The 13,872-nt window shown below is 42.6% G+C and overlaps 1 protein-coding gene across 18 annotated transcripts in view; it reads right to left on the bottom strand.

Annotated features, from left to right (window-relative positions):
• Positions 1-13,872, bottom strand: part of UNC80 (unc-80 homolog, NALCN channel complex subunit) — a 135,206-nt gene that overhangs the window by 23,887 nt on the left and 97,447 nt on the right. For all 18 annotated transcript variants that reach the window (XM_030017565.2, XM_030017566.2, XM_030017570.2 and 15 more), the window contains 7 exons: positions 12,582-12,678; positions 11,743-11,913; positions 11,437-11,529; positions 9,170-9,205; positions 8,608-8,826; positions 4,432-4,632; positions 1,892-2,015 (listed from right to left, as the gene is read on the bottom strand). In XM_030017565.2, the coding sequence (XP_029873425.1) occupies positions 1,892-2,015; positions 4,432-4,632; positions 8,608-8,826; positions 9,170-9,205; positions 11,437-11,529; positions 11,743-11,913; positions 12,582-12,678 (941 nt within the window). The remainder of the gene's footprint in view (positions 1-1,891; positions 2,016-4,431; positions 4,633-8,607; positions 8,827-9,169; positions 9,206-11,436; positions 11,530-11,742; positions 11,914-12,581; positions 12,679-13,872) is intronic.

Consider the following 13,872-nt stretch of genomic DNA (forward strand, 5'->3'; position numbering starts at 1 on the left):
AAAAATAATGTCCTAAGTCTGACCCAAGCCGGGTTTTGTACAATGTTCAGATTCCTCTCAAACACAGTCTGTTCTTAGGAACTCTAAGTATGATTCATCTCACCTGACCCCAGATGTCTGAAGCAGAGTCACCTGCATGTGATCTGGTTGTCTGGAACTCCTTGAAATATCAGCACAAGAAAATAGCACTTCTCGGGGAGAGTTATTTGAACTGTTTTGGCTGTGTCCCTCAGGAGGAATTAAATCACAGGTCTGCATATGCCTGTTTCTCTCCATGACTAGACACATCGAGATATTGGAACAGGGAGAAGCTACCTGGCAGACGCCTAAGCTCAGGGGAGATGAATGCACTCATTTTTTATCAAATTCAGTGTGGGGAAAAAGGCAGTAACCAGTTTTCTGCCAGAAAACCAAAGGACAATTTAGAAGGGGAAGAGGCAGAGCCCTTTCTTTATATCACTATTGATTATCATTTAGATATTTCCCCACCTTCCTGGCTGACCTCTCTTTGGGCTTCATGAATGCAACTGGTCTACACATAATACAGCATGCAGTCAGGGGTGCTCCCACAGCTCACAGTGGCCATAGTTCTGACAGCTAAAGGTAAAACACTTTTAACAGTAAGAGTACATCTTCTCCTGGTAGCTCTCCCTGATGTTCCCATCCAGCTGAATGTGAGCATGATGACTGCACTTCAGCACTGCAGAGCCTTCCGCAATTTTTACAGCACTGGCTAATTCTTAATGCAGGCCCTTTGGAGAGCTTGCTGCCATGATTCACTCTGCCATGCTTACTTGCCAAACTGCAAGTCCATTCTAAACTTGTATTTGAGCTAACTCTGTAGCCACCTCTCCATGTAGCAACCCTAAGTAGTCTGAAGGCCTCCAAGTAGCTACCTCTGCTTGAACAAGGAAGAAGTCTCTTATGGGCTCTGACAGGTTGGAGCTTCCCTGCCCTTGCAGTGATGAGTGTTGAAAGGACTTGAAGGACAGGAACCTAGCAAAAACTGATACTGCCTTTTAGCTGACGATCATTGTTTTTAAAGCCCCTCAGAGCACTCGTGAACCCTGAGAGGTTTTTTGTAACTGCTAGAAAAAGTTACAATATTTATGTTCTAAGGAAAAAATGTTATAAAACCCAACAACAATAAAAATGCTAGTGCAGCCCTTCCCCCTTTATTTGTATTTTTTCCACATGGAATGAAAGCATGCATGTTTGTCCAAATGGCTGGACTTACACTGACATCAAATTGAGGGTTTGCTCTCAGTGTAACAGCTCCAGAAACACTACAATCTATCACTGAATGACCAGACAGACTCCATCTGTACCATGTCGCTGTTGTAACACACTTAGAGCATAAATTCTACTAAGAGTGGGATCTGAACATTGTACAGTGCAAACCTGTACTAGATCAAGCCAGGGACATTGCAGACAGTGTAGTGAATCCACCCATGTAAACCCTTCTAACTAGCCAATGTCTGGTGGCCTCTGACAGAGCCACCAGGGTCCTTCCCCACTGGAGACGGTAGGTATCCCCAGTGCCACCCTCTCCCCGTCTCTACCAGGTGTGTGCAGTCTCCACCACCCCACTCTCCAACTTGCAGCCCTCAACTCTCAGCTCAATCTGGCAAAGGTGGATCTTCAAAGTGGTGCGTGGGAAGCAACGGAAATAAATCGCTTGACCACCGCTACCGGTCACTGTATCTCCCCATGCACCACTTCAAAAATGAACCTTGCTATCTCTAGTGTCACTTGCGAAGTCCCCTTGCGAGGGGTAAGGGGGACAGGTAAAATGACAGGAATGGGAATGAACTGTCATCTTCAGTCCAGAGAAGTCAACAGCAGGGGGAGGTTTAGCAAAGGTTCACGGGGTTGCCGCTCAGCTACTCACCAGATTGACACACACATTGATCAGAGACCTAAGGTGAGGCAGGAAGGATATGATTGGCTGCCTCTGAAGTGTCAAACAAACCCCTTCAATCAAATTGCTGGCAGGCTCCCACTCAACCTGGCGCCTGCAATACAACAGTAGGTGCCGTTAGCCGCGGGCCTCCTGCCCCCCTCCAGACGCTCGCAAACACGGCGACCAACACACAGTGACGCCCACAGAGGAAACGTTTCAGACAGCAACGACGTCCAAGATGAGCACAAAGTGCGCAACAGAGAAAAGGTTTTACCCACGCAGCTCAGGAAAGCACAGAGCCACAGAGCACACTGGGCGTTTGAGGGAGACAAGAAACGTAGCAGAGGGGTCTGCGCTAGCAACACAAACCCCCCTCACAACAGCAGTGGTGGATGAGCTGTGTTTCGGTCCGTGATGCTTCCCTCTGACAGACGGTGAATGAAAGGGAGCCACCAGACAGCTGTCTCAGGTGTGCCTGTGTGGGGAAAAGGTCTGTTGTGCCATGCTCCCAACTGAGAGCGACTCCTCCATCTCTTGTGGCTTGCAGATGTTCCCACTGAAGGGAACAAACCCCATCAGCTGTAAGCACCCTCTGTAAGCTACTTCGCAGTCTAGTCTGCTCTGCCAGAGTGACTCCCAGACACAGTCTGCCCTAAACGTAAACTGGCCCAGCAGTACAATCTTTACCTGCCTCACCCTATGCAGGAGGGCTGATTCATTCCCTACCAACACCAAAGTCCTTCATTCCAGATCCTTTCTTCCCTGACACTTTGCTTTTTTCACCAAAACAGCTTTTAGGGCTTGTGACAGATGCTGAATGGAGTCCCTCCTAATCATGAGCAGACACAGCATAGGTGGTTCACACCCTTCATCTCAGGGTCTGACTCTTTGGAGTAAGTAGAGTTCTCAAGCGAACATCTGACTGTGCACTTACTGGGACAGAAAGATGAGGCTTGCATAACTTGTTAGCTCAAGACTAAACAATATCCTAGCCAAGCTCCTCAGTGGACGACTTAGAGACACAGGGGGGATCAAGTGTTCACTATGCAAGTTCTTATGCAGACCAACATACATCTCATCTTTCAGCATGCACTGTTCCTAAATCTCCAGAATAGTAGTTTGTTCTTGTACTTCTTCTTACACGTATGCTACTCCCATCAGACACTGGTTTTAGAGTGGGGTGCTCACAGGAGGCAGCGTATAAGATTCTGATGTGAGTACCCCAGTGGATGGCTCCTGGGGTCTGGCACCGAGCCCCATCTCTAAGAGACTTCTTGGCCCAATGATGCATAAATGTAGTTGCTGCATTTGGTCCAGTGGCTTTGCTGTCCCTGTCCCTTTGTGTATGGAAGAGCAATTTCAGCCAGGCATAGGTACAGACACAGACAGAGAGAATATGAAGGGAATTTTAATTGATGAGCATTCATTCAGCTTACACAAAGAGGAAAGACCTTCAGGAACAGGAAGACCACTAAGCTGCCTTTGAGGCAGAAGAAAGTATGAGCGAGAAAAGAAAGAATAAGTGAGAAGCAGGCAAGACAGGGCAAAGAATCAAACCAACAGGAAGGAGAAGCATAAAAATTTCTGCCTCTAAATTCCCTAAAAGGGCAGAAGTTTCTTAAAGCAAATTGTTAGCCAAAGGAAAGTGATAGATAGTGATGCCAGAAGGAAGAGTTCACCTCCCTATTATTTGCTCCATCTTAGTTGGGTACATATGATTCCTGCTGGGACCTAAAGTTTTGTGTCTGAGTCCTAAATTCTGATGTTCTCTAACATCATTTGGCTTCTCAGCTGAGACTGCCAACAAAGTGACTGATTCAAGCAGTTGAGGACATATGCCCATGAGGGTGACTGAGACCAATGACTCTTTTTACTCAGATCACTGGAAAATCCACAGGGCTGAGACATGTTATGCTACCCAGACTGGATTTGTATCCCTGCCTCCGAGGTAGGAATGCTGCATATTGAATAATTCTTGAAGTTGACAAAGCCTGTACTATAATGCTACTATGTGATGCACCAGGCTTTCACTAGTCACTGACTAGATGCAATCACTGCAGTTCTCTTCCCTTTACTAAGGAGCATTCAGAAGCTACTGCATAGCTCCATACCATTTTTATCTTTACAGAGAACATAACAGTATTTTCATGAGAAGGCAAGAAATACTCTTACTACAGTTTAACTTTCCATTAAAAAATAAAATTAATCTCCTCAACTCACAGCTAAAATAATAAAGAGGGTAGTGAGATGGTACAAATCTGAAGACTTATTTTGGAGGAAGCAAAATGAGATTTCTGGAAGTTTTCTCTGTAGTTCTTAATAACCATGCATTTCTTCTCTTGCTACCAGAAGACACAACAAGAATGTCAACATAAATGCACACTTACAGAGATAAAAACATCTGTTCATTTTCTGATATGTTGTAAAGGTTCACTGCAACATGACAGTTTAGTTAGACGACATACCCACACTTCAAGGCTTGCAACATCAGAAACGGACCCCAGAGGGTTTCCATTATACCTGCTCACCTCAGAGTAGGCATCTTGTGAATTTTATTGAACATACGATCCAATCTCTTTAAGATGAGGATAAGGGCAGGTCTCACCGCCTCAGCTGTCCAGTCAGTGATGGGCAGCATCTCCATGATGTAGCGCCGGAGACCTCGGCTTTCCATCGTCTGCGTGTCATAAGGTGCCAGTTTCAGCAGGGAATGTGCGATTTCTGCCAATCTAAAACCAGGGTTTGTTAAGAGGAAAATCAAATACAACTTGCATTTCTCCACACATGCCAATGAACTAACAGATAAATCTTCAGTAGCCTAGTAAAAAGAAAAAGATGCAAAAGTCAAATGTGCTGCTATTTAAGCTCTTAGACTTGATACCACAGTTCCTGGTCTCTTAAGACTCTTTTGCTGGAATCACTGTTTATATTTATGTACACGTGAATGGTCTAAAGAAGATTTTTACATTGATATTAAATGCACCAAATGAACATCAGGAATCACAGATTTGTGTAGCTAAAAACAAAGTACCTGAGCTGTTAGCAAGATTACAACATTGCAAATGCCTGTGAAATACAGCCCTGACACCACCTGCATGTCAATTAATGAGTGATCTGGTTTGGGTTTGTGCTTGTTTTTCAGCGTCACCACTTTAAGAGGTCCCACTGTGCAATTTTCAGGTGTTAAATTTTAAAAATAATGTGCCATTACACAACATGTACTTTGTATGATTACTCCCTGCAGCTTTGATTTGTTTCTCCTAACACCTCTACAGATTGTGTTGCTGTTGCTTCTTCTAACACTCCCAGATGGCCTCACCGATGGCATTTTCTGTATTGACTGTGAAATACCATGGCAACATTTAACTTACACTTGCAGCCTGACAAAGACTACTGAAATACTTGAATATCTGCAGTAGACAAAGACAAGTAATAAAGCTACATCTACTAATAAAAGGGATAGAAACCTGTACACTCCCGGAAACATCAACAGACTTTGTAGTGGGCGATTGCAGTACAATCCTAATCGGGTTGTGGGGGCTTCTTCTGAAATGCCTTCAACTAATGGAACATATTTCTATTCTCTTTAAAATCTGCCTAGCAATATCAAGGGCAACGAGTTCCTCAGATTAACCAAAAGTGCTATAAAAGTGTTTCTTTATGCAGTATTTCTTTATTATTACTTTTTACAACTACTTTGTCCTACTATGGAGTAGGTGTGTTTTCTTAAACACTGTGAAATTTAAATTATCATATAATTATGCTTCTTTTTGGCAATACAATATCAGTGGCACATAATGGTATGAAAACTTTCTTATGCATTATAAAGCGCAAGATCGATCTTATCCAACTTGAGACATCAATCTCAATTAATCTTCTAGCTCCGTTCATGCAGAAATAAGCAACCAGGGAAATTCTTATCTTCCTGAAATACTGGGATAAACAGCTCATTGAATGCGCATCTCCCTTTTCACTGGGTCCAAAAAGATCTTTATGACTTTTGCAGACTAAACATTTAACTTTTAAATGGCTAAAATTGGGTGAGATGAATCCTGTCTGAAGTGACTAGCATATTCTCTTATTTTCTGAAGTCTCTGAAATGGCATCTGTCAGCCTCCCAAGACCACGGCTGTCACATCACATTCTGGTAAATCTTCTCTCTACTTAGAACAAAGTTTTTTTTCCTACAGCGGTTAAATCCTGTCAGTCATTTCCCTCATACTTATGAAATGAATTTAAGTAAGAATCAAGATGATGATCATTTTTATTTAGGGCTAACTATGATAAAGCAGGTCAGGTTCCAACCCCAAGAAAGCGGTTATTTCTAGCACTTTCCAGGAGAAATCCAAGAGAATCAGAGCACAACTCATTATCTTGCGCAAATCAATCCCTCAGTTTTACTGCTGTAACCTTTGACCATGAAAGACCTTCTCTCTTGAAAAGAATGCAGTATTTGCCAGCTACTACTGTGTACTGAGACTCTGCTTCACAGAAATCTCACAAGAAAGTATCTTTCCAGAAAATATATCAATAACACCTTCTGTACATGTGGATTTAAGTTTGTGAAACTCATCTTTTAAAAAACATGTAGAAATGAAGTTCCCCCATTACTGTTAAACTGCAAATAACTTCTGGGTAGTACACTAGAGCATTCTGATGTTACATACAAATTTAAGTCTAGGATAGTAAAAAGAAGCAAGCCCCTTACTTTACCACACTAAATAAAAAGTTCATTCATCAGACACATGTTCCTCACTCCCATTGAAATAATGAAAAAAATCCCAACAGGTCTAACCGAGGACATAATGTTTCCTGAGACTCTCACCTTTGTTTCTAACATAAGATTAAAGTTCTTATCTCAGGCTTCTATTGCTAAAAGTCATGGAGTTTGTAATGCAGCTAAACAGATGTATTGATTTCTGAGGCTTGTGTCCCTTGTCAAAAATGTAAAGGTGGCACTGCAAAAGCAGCCACGTCCATCAGGTTTTCAGTTTTTTTGCAGCCAAGTGCTACATAAGAATGACATGCATCTGTGGAAACAGATAACTCTTGTTTAAAATTACCTTCTAAATTATTAAACATTTGCCAGAGGATGGGAACAGCAACATTCAATTCGTATGCAAACACACAAACAAAACAAAAACCACCTCCCAACTCCCAAAGGAATTTGGGGCATTTGTTAAACAAGACCTAAATTAATGTCAAACACAATTTTGTATTCTACAGAGACAGCCTGAATCCAAAGATCTCTAATAGTGACAGAATCTGCCAGCTAAGGGGCTTTGCCATTTTTTTCAGAGCATGCATGTAAAAGGTAGAAGAGCTTTTAGAGGGTTTTCCTTGGTCCAGGGGCAGGAACGGAGCTGGCTCAATGCATTGCTAGGATCTGTCACCCTTCATCTCCCTTTACAGGGTATTCCTGAGGAAAAAACTATAGCACTCAGAAAGGAATAATTCACAGCCAGAATGGCCTCTTGGGGTTCAGGGAGCAACATAAATTACTGTTAAGGTGGTTCTGATTCACTTTTGAGGCCAGTCCCAAACAGCTTAAGATATCTTTGCTATCTTTCCTATTTACGTTAATACTCTACTAAGCACTGTTTGGCTTAGGCCATAAAAAAATGCCTCTTGGTATTTAGCTATTCTGTGTTCAAAGAATGATCTTGAAGTATTTCTCTGTCTCATAAAAGAATTCAGATAGCTGTCTCCCTGTGACCCCCCTGCCAAGCGACACACTAGGACTGCCTCATATTAATCCCAGTTTTCCTTCTGACAAGTGTCAGTCAGAACAGTGCTAACTATGGCTCACTCAGAGAGTATCTGTGCTGTTTTCATTGAGACACAACTTACCATGAAACAATTCTAATGAGTTTGTGTTTCCTGAGGGAATACTATGCGAGAAAGGGATTTCCCCTGAAAATGAATGAAAAACTGACAACAGAATCAGGTCCATTACCTCTTGTCCCAGTTTTTGTTGTCTTTTACATCTGGACAAACTTCTCAGTAGCAACTTATGCTACTTCATGTTTACCATGAACAGCAAACACAGAGAAGAGAATCAGGTCCAAAGTACTTAGAAGGCCCTACTCCCAACTTCTTCTAGGTCAGCACCACGTGAAATGGTTTGCTGTGAACATCCAGCCAGCAAGCTGGGCTCAGTACTGCACCTTAATAAAAGCCTTGAGCACCTGCTGCATCACATGCTGAGGTGGTGGTCCTGTAAATGCCTTCTGCCCCATCCTCCCCTGTATTTCAGGCATTTATGCAATACAGTGCAGTGGTTGCTCTGCCTTTCTTGCTTGTTAGCAGGTGGTTCTGATGCACAGTGTCACAGGAGAGGATAAAGGTCGTATTCAGCCAGCTAGGCAGCTTCCCCACCCCTTGCCCTGCAGAGGCAGCCTTATCTGCTCTGCTCCTCACTGCAACTTATTCTGATGTATCAGATGGGCTTCCGCAGAGCCATTTCATCCACTGGAGATGGGGATCTGAATGAGACCACAGGAGAGCATATGAAGCCTTCTTTATACACAAGCAGCATCAGGTACAATCTAAGGAACATCCAAAACAAGCTCTGCATGTTTCAGACAGCAACATGCAACTACACTACCAAAAAGTGATTCTGTCTGCTATTACGAAAAATTAAGAGCTAAAATAAAGGAATCCTCCTGCAATGAACAAGTAAAAGCAGAACGCCTGTGGAATACCTCATGTGGGACTTCACATCGAGCAGCTCCAGAGAAGTCACTCGGGGCTCACCAGCCAGATTCTGCAAAATCTTCAGCCTCGGACCACAGTGCTTGTAAAACTCTGTGCAGATATTCAGCAATGACTCCCGCGGTCTCCTGAACTCCTCTCTGGCAATTCGTTCATCCAGCTCCTCTCGGGGAAGACCCTGGCCCTCCTCCAGTAAGTGAAGGTTCTCCCTGGAGGATATAAAATGAGAAAAAGTAGGAAGTATTATATGCAGTGGAACAGCAGGGATAGATCATAACAAACTCTCCAACTTGTTTTTGCAACGGATGCTTTCTGCTGCAATTGAAAAGAAAGACAGTTGCATCTGCAATTAAAATAAAAAAGGGGGAAAATTATAATCTGCAAAGTCTTGTTAAAAATGTAAATAATTTCTGTATAAACTATCCTTTGCTACCCTCCCCTGAAAAAAGGCTGCCAGTCACAGCAACAGTGGGTGGGACCCAGTGAACCTGGAAACTGTTGGGGAACAGTTCATCACATGTCAGGAAAGACTGGGCAAAGACTTCACTGTACCTGATAAAGTGTAGTTTGGCTCCCTGTTCTGGATACCTGGAAAAAGAGAAACAGCATGGTTTTAAACAGCAACTTAGTAGTGCCTAAACTGTGCCTTTCTGAAAGAAGGTGACACTCTTTTAGCCCAGAAGTATACTCGCCATCGGCAGGATGGTGTCTTGTGTCACTGGAACAGTGGCTACACATAGTTAAGTGACGACATTGAATAGCCTTTACCTCCCAACTGGCAGCAAACAGCAGATTCCTATAGTTACTGCCCTTGTGATGAAAGGAAAAATTCAGGCTTAAAAACCATAGCCCTCTTTCAAGCAATTTCTCTTACTGATTTTCACTCCAGTGCTTGGTCTGTTTCATGAAGCCAGAGCTCACCTAGTGGAAAGAATACCTCAGCGGGTTTTTTTTGTTTTATTGTCATTTTCTTGTCACTTCTTGTTGAGAAAGCATTAACAAACCCTGCACCACTTGGCTAACAGGTCCAAGGCTGGAACAGTGATCATTCTACCATCACGAGACTCCTGCTGTTGCTAGCAGATGTCTGTTGCAACGATAATACAACAGAAGAAACAAGGGCAGGAAACCTGGAGCAGTACAAAAATATTTTGGATCAGAGACTGAACATTTGATAATCAGAAAGATCTGGAAACATAAACCAAGATGTCTGAGTTTCACAGCATCAGGAGGCTCTACATTGCCTGTCAGCAGATACATATTAACTGCTCTCCAAAATCAGCAGACAAATAATAAAGCACTACTTTCCATTACACCTTATTTTCCTTAGACTGGGCAATCTTGCAATGGAAGTAAATGGCAAATATCCACTTCAGACTTGATCATGAAGGGGTTTATCTGCTTCTCAGATCCGGCATTGAAAGTCTAAGCTGTGTTTCACCCATGCCTGAATCGGTCTTAAAGAATAACAGACTGATTCCAGGAGTTACCAACCAAGATGTGTACACTACACATCTATAAATTGACATAATAGCCCTTTGATCATCCATGCAGAGAGTGATTTCTATCTGCCTTGAATACAAAAAAAGACAGGGAATAACTTGGAAAGCGTATCTTGCCAGAAGGGTGTTCCTGATTTGAAGTCCTATACAGCCCATGGTATTGTACTAGACTATTGGCTGTGCACAGACTTCCTATCAGCTGTTACAGACAAAAGAGAAATCCAGAGGAAATACTCTGCTCTGGAAGAACAGCTACTCCAGCTTTTGCTAGGGGAGAATTCCCTTCCAGGTCAGTACAAACATTCAGATTTTAAGCACAGTAAGGCATAGCCTGGCCAGGAGAAGGCAGGGCTGCCCAGAAGAGTAATCAGTACTGCAAAGAAAACCATATTCCCAAATGCTTGCGGGTGGATTTTGTAACAAGATTTCTTAAAACCTTGCTCTGTGACTGAGTAAATTGTCCAGTGGCCTTGTCTAATTTGCAGCAACCTTATTGGAATGGCCAATATGGCCAAGGAGCAGTATTACAGTCTGCTGGTGCCATTTCCTTCCTTATTTCCTTCTTCCGTGTTAAGTTATTTTTGTGGGTTTTTGTGGTTTTTTTTTTGTTTTTTGTTTTGTTTTGTTTTTTTAAGAAGAACAAAAATATTCCCAGTCATTCTTCCCTTTCGCTCAAATTCTCCTCCACCTACTCCTCTGCTATCTGTAACTGCAAAAAAACCCCAGACCAATGTGGAGGTAAAGATGATAGAAAGAGACCATAGGAAGAGTAAAAGTAAAAGGAAATGGGAAAGGAAAGAAAAGAAAATTAGAGGAGGTGCCAGTCTCTCTGAGTCTCAACCAACATGCATTTTGAGCTTTTACTGCTGTTCAGTCTCTCAGAATAAGGCCAGAAGGATCCGACCCTTCTGCTATCCAAGCGTGTTCTGCCCAGTGGTCGTTTTGACAGTGGCCTCAGAAGCAAAGCAGAGAACTGAGGGACATAGTTGCTTTGTCAGTATACTTCTAGAGAGCGAAAAGGGAAACAAAGAAAAAAACATTTAGGATGGGTGTCGTCCATTTTGATATCCTGGTCTTCTATTTAGTCACATGGTTTTAAACTAGAAATTCTAGTCTTGGGGATTTGGTTACTGTCAGAAATGCAGTCCTGGGCTATGTGCTCTTTTTATCTGACTGTTTTCTCTCACAGTACCTAGAGCAATTCCTCAGACAGCTGAGGAAGTGCTCCAAGCACTGAGCAATGAGATGTTACCTTACTCAAAACCAAAAAAAAGCTGTTCAGAAAAATGAGAAAGAAAGAAAAGCCCACTGACTTACCTGGTGTTCACACCTGCTGACATGGTGTGGTTTGCTGTTGTGGTCCCTTTATGGCCTTGGTCACATCGACTCATCTGTGGGGCTGTCATAGGCCTGGCAAAGGGAAGGTGAAGAGCACACTAAAGACTAAATCTAACAAGCGGACTGAAATTCTGCTTGTGATCTGGTGAAATTCGGCACTAATTTTACCATGTCTAAAACTCAACCATTACTCAAGCTAAGCTGCGTATCGTGACCTCCTGTGCATTCCCTCTCCCCACACTGATAACCAAATGCAGGCTCAGACCTTTGAACCATGTGGGTTACCTGGTGAGAACTTCTACACTGTACAAGAGGGCCTGCAAAGAGGTGGCAAGGGCAGCCATAGCAGCAATCTCCTCACGAGCTGCTGTCACAGTCTCCACTTGAGAGGTTTGTCGTTTCAGTTTCTGCAGGTAACAGGGAACCAGTGCTTCCAAGACCATCAGCATCTGGAGGCTGGAAAAATAACCAATACTTGGTCTGTTTTATTTTGTCAATCCTGAAACTCACAGCAGGCAGAGGCTTAAGTTTCTACCTGAAGACCCCTGGATCTCTCACTAGCCTTGTGATTTCATTGCTTCTCACTAGATAAGCAGTCCTGGGCCAAAGAAACTCTTGGATCAGGGACTTCAGGGGGAAAATTAGCTGATGCTTGAAACAATAATAATAAAACCAACCTGAACTTCTGGGTATCTTCTGAATATGTCATCCATTTGCAGATATTAATTTTCCCTTCCAAAGACTCCTTTCTTCCCTGGTTTCCTCTTGGAAACTAAACTTTTTGCTTTATCAGTTTACCTCAACTCTGTCTGTCTTTCTGCCCTTTCCAGCTGCCTCCTTTCCCTCTCTATTGCTTCTTGCCAGCAGAAACCTGCAGGACACAGTGCGATCCCCACTTGGAAATACAGCTTACATGTTGCTGCTCATCCAGTTTAGTGCTGCAGCTGGTGGCTGGCAGGATTTGGAGCTGGTGCCCTAGGAAAGGTATCAACAGGCAGAGGAGCCCTGTGCTTGCAACGCATTTCTATATCCTCTGCCTCCATTTGTCAGCCTTGCTTTTGCATGCCATATGCAGCTTTTATGCCTGTTCTGAGTCTGCACAAACCAAGAAAACAGATTAGCACCTTCTGAATGATTCAGGAGCATAGGCCACCACTGTCACACACAGTTTGATGGCTTCACTGATCGAAAAGGTCAAGTCTTCATTCCCATAGCAGAAGTCTGAGGGAGTAAAGCAATATGAGAAAACTATCACACAAACATACTGAACATGAAAGGAGCTAGCACACTGCTTCCTTTTTCCCCCTCTTCAGTTCCTTGCTTCTCATGTTAACAATCCCCAATAGGCTCTTGATTTTTGACAAAAATCTGTCTATATAAAGGAAACATATGCTGCACTCCCATTTGCACCCTGCTGTCCAAGAACTCGGTAGGTGAGAAACAGTTCTCAATAGGTCAAATCATTGCTGAGCATAAGGCCTATAGCTGCTAATGGAGTCCCATTTCAAACATCACCCATCACAAGCAAAATTTCACACATGACAAGGACACATGTCAACTTAATGACAATTTTTATGCTCCCTCTGCTTTTTCCTAGATGTTTCCACCGCACTAAAAATGATGCTGATACACCACTGATGGCAGAAGACAGTTTTACTTCTAAAAAAATCAAGCCCCTTCTATACTGGTAGCCACATGGGCGCCAGCACAAAAGTGAGTCTGGTTTGCTAGTGATTTGAGAAAAAGTTTTCAAAAGCATTTAAGTCCCATACTACAAATATTACTTTGGGGATCATTAGTGCAAGGCACCAAGAAACTGAAGTATCCAAAGAATAATACTTGTAATACAACTATAGTCCCATTTTCAGAAGTGACTTTGGTATACAGGAGCCCAAGTCAAAGTTAAGGTCCTAAAGCATGTAAATCACTTTGAATAATGGAACCTGGAAGTCAGATGGTTTAGGTAATTCTGATCTTCATATGGAAAATATCAGGCACACAACATACCATCTACAGTCCCATCATCAACACACACTCGTGAATTTTCAGAGATGACTTTGAGTAACCCTCCACAGAAAACCCCCAAATTTTATATAAATGTTTACTACAATCCACAAAGAGGAAGAAGTACCTTCCGTTTCTGTACCATTTTATATTATAACTTGTGATATAATTGTGCAGCATCATAAAATCCCAGTATATAACAAAGCTTTATCTCTAAGGCTAGACAGGCTTCATGTTCATCAAAATAAGTATTATTTAAAGATGTGCAAATTTGGAAAATAAGTTGAAGATCCTTATAAAAATCAGCAAAAATTACTTCCCTGCAAATCACAAAGCAGCCAAATTCTTAAATGCTGCATTGCATGGATAACTATCAAGAGACACAGTGTCCTGGATATATCATACAGCCAT

This window comes from Aquila chrysaetos, chromosome 6 (genome assembly GCF_900496995.4).
Source record: "Aquila chrysaetos chrysaetos chromosome 6, bAquChr1.4, whole genome shotgun sequence".
In the NCBI taxonomy this organism is placed as follows: domain Eukaryota; kingdom Metazoa; phylum Chordata; class Aves; order Accipitriformes; family Accipitridae; genus Aquila; species Aquila chrysaetos.